At 39.4% G+C, this 8292-nt stretch overlaps 1 protein-coding gene across 5 annotated transcripts in view; it reads right to left on the reverse strand.

Annotated features, from left to right (window-relative positions):
- LOC143040281 (acyl-coenzyme A synthetase ACSM3, mitochondrial-like) overlaps positions 1-8292 on the reverse strand; it is a 64028-nt gene that overhangs the window by 22178 nt on the left and 33558 nt on the right. For 4 of the 5 annotated variants that reach the window (XM_076211108.1, XM_076211107.1, XM_076211109.1 and 1 more), the window contains exons 3-5: positions 5226-5344; positions 3301-3487; positions 1550-1721 (exon numbers count right to left, since the gene is read on the reverse strand). In XM_076211108.1, the coding sequence (XP_076067223.1) occupies positions 1550-1721; positions 3301-3487; positions 5226-5344 (478 nt within the window). Of the gene's footprint in view, positions 1-1549; positions 1722-3300; positions 3488-3957; positions 4081-5225; positions 5345-8292 lie in introns of those variants that run through there. The other variant, XM_076211112.1, reaches the window with a different exon arrangement.

Here is an 8292-nt window from a genome sequence, read left to right on the forward strand (position 1 = left end):
AAAAGATACGCCATAAATTGCTGCATAAATGTATTTAAAATTAAAAACATGACTCATAATGTTATAATTTTTACTTACTGGTGTGTGATAAGGCTTTGTTAATTTAATTATAAGGTAAAACTAAAAATAGGTAATTATTTTTACTGAAGTAACTATGAGCAGTAAAAATAAGATGATGTTAATTTCGGTTTGTGCATTTTATCTGAGAGTGTTGAAAAATAATGTATATCACTGTCACGTCCTGTATATGAAGATAATCAGTGAGATAAAATATAACAACAGTGGTGGCGGACGTACGAAGTTAACGACATTTTTGTAAAGTATAGCCTCTTAGATCTGCTGGGAGCTATTTTCAAACAAATATGACTAATTTTACGTGTGCCGTACCACACTCCACACACTACTGGCATCGTCGGGCAAAATTATATTTTCGATTCATCCAAATGAAAGTATATATCAGTATACGTCCATTGAAGTCGGTAGAAAATGACAAATTGCTTGGCTTGATACAATTATAGGCTGTTTTACGAATATCATCTGTGATTATAAATAGAGGCTCAAACAATGCTATATGCCGTTTGCAATCATGAAATTAATTGACTTAAATTGCAGACACAATAATGTACAACGATACACCTCTGTAAGGTTATAAAACTTGCCCAAAAAAGTATTTATTTTCCGGCAAGAATTACAAAATCTGGCGGTGTCTGGTATCAATTTGCTCACTTCGAAAGGTTCCATTCTTAACCTCCATCAATGTTACAGGAGACAAAGACAGATGCTCATACAATGTAAATATTCGTCAGATAACGCTATAAACTGCATATTTCTGTCACATCCGATCTCTGGTCGATTATTAGGTAGATCACCTCCAGGGAATGTTAATGAGTTTACTGCATAAGAATAAATAATGAGAACGAAGACATAAATTATATAATATAATTATGATATACTTCGGTATGCGATCTACATTGCTAACATGATCTACGTAAACTTGCGTGGATACCACCAGTGAATATTAATAATTGTCCTGCACAATATTAGATAAGATAACAAATTTATTGCAAAAAAATAAATATTGAGAATGAAAACAAATATTACATAAAAATGATATACTTTGGTATGCAATATATGGCGTTGAGCGCACAATGGAACAGCTTCACACGTTGATCGGAATCATTTGTGAGCAATTATCACTTTCTCCATTAAAGCATTTGTCTTGTAGTCATTTGACTTAGAACACCAGTAGGCTACCTTGAGCTAGATTGTGTAAAATATCTAACCTCAGTCTTCGTGGCCCCGGTCATCTAGTCTACCCCAGAATATGGCAGACAGGAAACGCGGTGACGTAAATTGAATACTATCTAATAAGATGATACATACCCACCTTAGGGCGTTGTTTTGAGCGTGATAACGAACTTACACAGTGCAACATTATTACACAAAAATGTAAATACATATTATACACACCAAATACTACACATATATACGTCATATCACTTTAGATTAGACTTGGTGCATAATGAATGAATACCATTCGATTACTCACATGTGATCATTGTTTTCAGATACTAGGATGCGGAGAGGTACATCCCTTGTGGAGTCATCCACTTGACGGGCAAGATGAGCATCACAGATAAGGCAATCTGCTTCGCTCTGGGACAGACGAAAGCTTATGTCGTGAGGTCTTAGCATTGATGTGCCCGGCGATATGATCATGCCTGCAGGATTAAAACAAATATATAAATAAGGCAATAAAATATAGAAACGCCTTAATAAATTTCTAGTTTACAGATGTAGACTAGCAATAAAAAGGTATTCATGTTTCCAAAATTAAACAATCCATTCAAGAGCATCAGTCATTGACAGAATTATGAGAATGAGTAGTTACCAATCCATGTTTTTCTTACAATAAATAAATAAACAAATAAATGAATGAAATTAAAATAAGATAAATAAATAAGAATACTATTATGTCCATATAATATGGGATGATTTGCGAGCCAAGTTTACATCTCACGACAAAAATGCCAGTTACATGTACGATCTGAACGAAATTCATTGTTGAAATTTCATTTCATGCGGACTTTATATATATATATATATATATATATATATATATATATATATATATATATATATATAAATTATTACAAAGGCGGAGCATGCCGACAGGAGACCTTTTGGTCCATATTTATAACATTTCTTATTCACATTTTTGTATAAACGCCTGTCTAGTAGAGCGGGCCTGATCGGCGGGCATGCCCGTTAACGGGCCCATTTGACGGGCAATCAAATTGCTCGAGTGCTCGTCGAGTAAAATAACTAAGGCGGTGCACGGTAGCTGGAGCTTCGGCCCCGCCAGACGCAAGTTAATATCCTGAACCCACATCCCATGTTTCTTTTTCTTTAGACACAAAGCAATTATTATGATGTACAATATCTTCTTCTTGACAATGCTAGGCGCTATACTTGCACCACACTCCACACACTACTGGCATCGTCGGGCACGCCCGGCTATCAACTCGGTCGTGTAGACAACGTTCACGGGCAGGCCCGGCAGAATTTGCCCGCGAATAACGCTGCCCGACGGGCACGCCCGATCGTCTGGACACGGCTTTATGAATCGCTTGTATATAGCAACCATAATGTATATTATTACAAAACTGATCGATCAAGGACGTTTTCAAGATGCATCTTGACTCACGACAGCGGCGCGATATTGTCTATAACGATAGAAAAATCAATAAAACACAAGTAAAAAACAATAATGACAATTTCACTTTGTGTGCATACCGTTGACTGGAAGAAATAATTCCAACCAGGTATGTACAAAAGGAATATAAACGAACACACGGTCACACGACTACTCGACGGCGCAGTGGTAGCGTTCGCAACCGCTGCTACAGTGGCCCGAGTTCAAATCCCCCCCAGGGCTGAAATAATTTCAGTATCGCTACGCTGCGAGTCGTTACTCCAGCTCTCGTGGGCGGTGAGTTGGGTGTGTGTGCGTGTAAGGTCACAACATTACCCATAGATCGGTCGCACATGAGCTCTGAGTTCTCATCATGGAGGGTAATAGCTGTCGATCACGAGTCCAACACATTATCCAAGATCATGGTGAATCATCATTACCCACAGAACGGGTCATATATGACCTCTCATTCGGAAGTGGAATAGCTGTCGATCTCGAGTCAAACACGTAATCCAAGCTTGTGGTTATTGCGCGTGCATAGAAACTTACCTATTAAGCAAAAAAAAAAAAAAAAACTTGCAAGACAAGCTGACTCAACTACTGACCACACCAGGATCCAGCCACATTGATGACCCACCAAGGTAAGACCTTAGGGAGCACGACAAGAGCTAGGTTAGGACTTCCACGAGCTCTGAGCGCCGTGGCGATATATTTAGCTTCCTGCAGAAGTTCACTGTAAGACACTCGATGTTCCTTTTGCCCGTTCGTGAACCAAAGAGCGGTGTGGTCCGGCTGCAATAAAGAGAAAGAACGTCATTAAAACAATTTCAACGGATCCTATGAGGAGGAGTTTATTCTGGGTAACGCCTGGGGGGGGGGTCCTCTTCTTCAAAAACTGATAGAATAACGTCTTTCACAAAATGGCGTGCAGAGGTCTGGGGCCAAACTTCTTGATTGCATGCCCTAAAGATTCAAACATAAGGCCTCATAGTACTTAGAAATATCATGAAAAAGAAGATACTTTGAAAATATAAACGCAAATGAAACGTGTAATAAACACCAAGTTAGTTCTTTCCCCCAAGACAATTTCATTGGATGCCCCACCCCATTTGAACACCCGAGGCCCCTTCGGCCCTCAGCCCCACAGCACGCCACGGCTTTCGCATGAGGAGAGATCTAGGAAGTGTTTTGATAATGCCTTCTCCAAATCAACGCATTACATATATTACTTCAATTTATTTAACGACAATGTGACATGTCACCTGATCCATCTGCCATATTTGTTCTTGTGCTGTGTTGCAGTTCGACTTAACACTGCCCCAAAACGGAGTTGAAGTGATGAGGAATGAAACACACACACACACACACACACACACACACACACGACACGTCTGCCGACCCCGACTAAAGATCTCTTCAGAACATAAGAAATGAAGAGACATTATCTAGATTCAAAAGCCCTTGAGAAGTAAAATAAAGAAAAAAGTCTTAAGCTTCAAGGAGAGAGTGGGAGAGCATGGGGTGGTGAGGGGGACAGAAGATAGATAGGAAGGGGGAGGAGGGAAGGAAGAGGAGAAAACTGAAATACCTTACTTTTAATACAGTCATTACTTCAGCATATGACGTCATATTTTTTCACCCCCCCCCTCTTCTATTCCTTCTCTTCCCTATACTCCTGTGGTACCCCTAACCTCCAAATGTGCGCCTACGCAATATTTTGGCTTATGGTATCGTCGTTGCAGCAATGGGGTGGACAAGGAATTTATATGTTGTGTAGAAATAGCTAGCCTCATATTACTAATGTGTAGGTTAAATCTTTGTTGCGCCTGTACTACAAGCATTTATATCCATACGAAAGCACAATCTCGGCCCTGCCGAGTCGTGTTTCTGTGAAGGTGTCTCCTTCTCTACCTTTGCGTAAGTCGGTTGCGTATATAAACAGCATGGCCTCGTAACCAGGCCCAGTCCTACTCTGAACTTGTAACCCTGCGGTGCGCGTCCCGAGGCCCACACGGTCTACTTTTGCGGTCAGGTTTCCTCGGAGCTTGACCGCCCGACCCAATCCAGGCCGACACTCGCACTAACCAGAATAAAGCCAACAAACCCATTTGTGCATCATTCACTTTCTCGGCACCATAGTCCAAGTAACGTTCTCGTAATGTTACACTCCCTCCTACAACGTTAAATCGGTGACAGAAAACAAAAGAGAGATCAATGGGAGAGAAGGACCATTCTCAATTGTTGAGGGGTTTTCCATGTGTGTGTGTGTGTGTGTGTGTGTGTGTGTGTGTGTGTGTGTGTGTGTGTGTGTGTGTGTGTGTGTGTGTGTGTGTGTGTGTGCGCGCGCGTGTCCGTGCGTGAACGCTTGCCCGCGCATGCTACAAAAGTAAATAAAAAATTCAAATACAAAAAAACAGAATAAGTTAATAAATAAATAGACGAATGAATATATAAATAAAATCAAATATAATTATTTAGCAAACAGATAAATTAATTTTTTTTGACAGGGTTACCAGTGGCATCTCGTTACCTTTGCCAACGCCCATTTCTCGACGATGTCCTTGGCGAAATTGAAGTGCGTCGGAGTTTCCCAGTGCGGCGAGTATTCCTCGTGGTCACTCCCAAAACCGCGTTTTTGGGTCGCGTTGTCTGGGCGGGCGGCCAAAAGGAACAATGATAAGATCAGAAAAAAAATGAAAGATAAAATGTGTAGATAAGGAAAAAGAAATAAAAAATAATAATTGAAAAATGAATTAATAGATGAATAAGTAAATAAGAATAAATAAATAGACAAAGGAATAAATTAATAGGCGAATGAATAAATAAGAATAGATAAGCAAATAAGTAATGAACAGATATAATAAACTATGACTGTTACATTATATTGAAGATTATAATACACACACACACACACACACACACACACACACACATACATACACACCTTCCTAGTGTAGTGTCACTGCGCTCTCCAGCCAACTCGGCGGTCTGAGTTTGGTCCCCGTCCAGGGCTCAAAAGCATCATGTCACTAGAGGACGGCACCCGACTCCGTTGGGCAAGGAGTCTTGTATGTGTGTGTGTGTTTCACCATGGTCTTGGATCACGTGTTGGACTCGTGATCGACAGCTCATGACCGATCTATGGATAATGCTGTGACCTTACACGCACTCACACACACACACACAACTCCCCGCCCACGAGAGTTAGAGTAATGACTCGCAGCGCAGCGATACTGAAATTATTTCAGCCCTGTGTGTGTGTGTGTGTGTGTATTCACCTAGTATTTACCTAGTTGTATTTCACGAGAAGGGGAGCTATGCTCGTGGTGTCCCGTCTTCATATCTTGTTTTATCTAGCCTGTTTTTAAATTCGTGTATCGTTTTTGCAAACACCACTTTTTCATCTAACTTGTTTCAAACGTCCATTATTCTGTGGGGAAAGCTGTTCTTTTTCAGGTCTCTTCTATAACTGTCTTTCTTAATTTTCTTTCCGCGTCCTCTTGTATTTCTACTATTTAATTTTATTAGATCCTCTCTATCAACAGTTTCTATGCCTTTCATGATTCTATAAATAGTTATCAAGTCTCCTCTCTCTCTCTTCTTTGCTCTAATGTCTGTAGCTCAAGTTTTGCTAGTCTCTCTTCATATGATAGTTCTGAGAGTGTTGGTGCCAATTTCGTAATTGCTCTTTGTATTCTTTCAAGTTTTGTTATACATTTTTTGTACTTGGTGACCACGTCGTCGCTGCATACTCCAATCTTGGTCTTATCAAAGTGACTAGTATTTTCTTCACAATTTTTTCGTTCAGGTATGTAAATACCACTTTGATTGTTCTTATTGAAATATAAGTTTCTCCAAAAATTTAGTTTTTGTGTTTCTCAGGGTACATATTATTCATAATAATGACTCCCAGGTCCTTCTCATTTTCTACTTTTTTAATTTCTTCTTCTCCCAATTTATATGATCCAACTATTCTTTTTTTGCTTCTTCCAAATTCCATTATACTACACTTCTTAATATTGAATTCCATCTCCCACTTCTTACTCCATTTCCATTCTTTATTAAGATCACTCTGCAGCGACTCTCAATCTTCTTCATTGTTCACTTTTTTCAACAATTTTGCATTACATAAGAAAATATGAATAAAGGAGACTGCAAGAGACCATAAGGCCTACACTAGGCAGCTCCGTATCCATCACCACCTGGCGTCCCCACCCATAAAGTTGTCTAATCGTTTTTTAAAACAACTGATAGTTTCAGCGCTTACTGCATGGTATCCGTAAAGAAGCTCATATAACTTTCAATTCCTTCATCCATATCATTAATATATATATATATATATATATATATATATATATATAGCAAACATTATTGGGGCCAGAACTGTTCCTTGTGGAACTCCACTTATCACTTCATCCCAATTAGAGTGTTTGTCTCTTATCACCACTCTCATTTTTCTTTCATGCAAGAAGTCTTCCATCCACTTCAGCAGTTTGCCCTGTATTCCTCCTGCAATTTCCAATTTCTTTAGCAACTTCTTATGTAGCACCTTATCAAAAGCTCTTTTCAGGTCTAGAAATGCACAATCAGCCCATCCATCTCTTCCTTGTATTACATCTTGAATAGAAACACATCAAGTTTGTGACGCATGATCGTCTTTGTCTAAATCCAAATTGCCTTGGGTTTAGTACGTTGTTGTTGTTGTTTTTTTCTAAATGCCTTACCCATCTAATTTTGATAATTCTTTCACAAATTTTAGCTATCGTACTTGTAAGAGAGACCGGTCTATAGTTAGTAGGGTCTTCCTTGTTTCCCCCTTTATATATTGGTACTATATTCTGCAACTTTTCCTTTTTTCAATGAACTGTTTAATAGACCATGTATTTTGTTAGTTCATTCCTGCATTCTCTCAAAATCCAAATGCCAATTCATCTGGTTCATGCAGTTTTCTGACATAGAGCTTACTCAAGTGATTCATTATTTCTTTCCTTGATACTTCTATCTCTTTCATAGGGGGGGGGGGGTTCTCCTCCCACTCGATATCTCTAGGTTGTATGTTCTCCCTCGTAAACACCGATTTAAAATGCTTGTTCATAATTTCTGCCATTTCTCTAGTTCTTCCAATGTTTCAACTCTCTGCGCAATCTTTGCTATGTTACCGAACCTATTCTCCCAATGTTCGGTCATTTGTTCAAGTTTTTCCTCTAGTCTTTCTAATCGGGGGAGGTTGGTATCCGCCCCCCCCCTCATGAAATCCCGGGAAATTATTATCCTCATCTTCCATTGTGCTACTCTTATCTATATATCTAATCTTTACATTTTTGTTAATCCCATCACCAAAATCATCGGTCCTTCTCTTGTTTACAAGACGCCTGGCCTACTGGACCAAGTCCTCCCCTTCCTCATTTCCTTCCATTTCCCACAGTAATCCCTCCCCTTTTCCTTTTTCCTCACTTTCCCACTACACCACGAGCTTTTCCCTTTCCTGTAAATACAATAAGGTACTTCCTTTGCGTTGAGATCCACGAAAATTTCACTTTTTCTTCAGAACTCCAATCTTCGCCGTCCATCCGACGAAAATATGTGTGTGTGTGTAT

The sequence above is a fragment of the Oratosquilla oratoria genome, chromosome 28, assembly GCF_046742065.1.
Source record: "Oratosquilla oratoria isolate Oo_2021 chromosome 28, ASM4674206v1, whole genome shotgun sequence".
NCBI lineage: Eukaryota > Metazoa > Arthropoda > Malacostraca > Stomatopoda > Squillidae > Oratosquilla > Oratosquilla oratoria.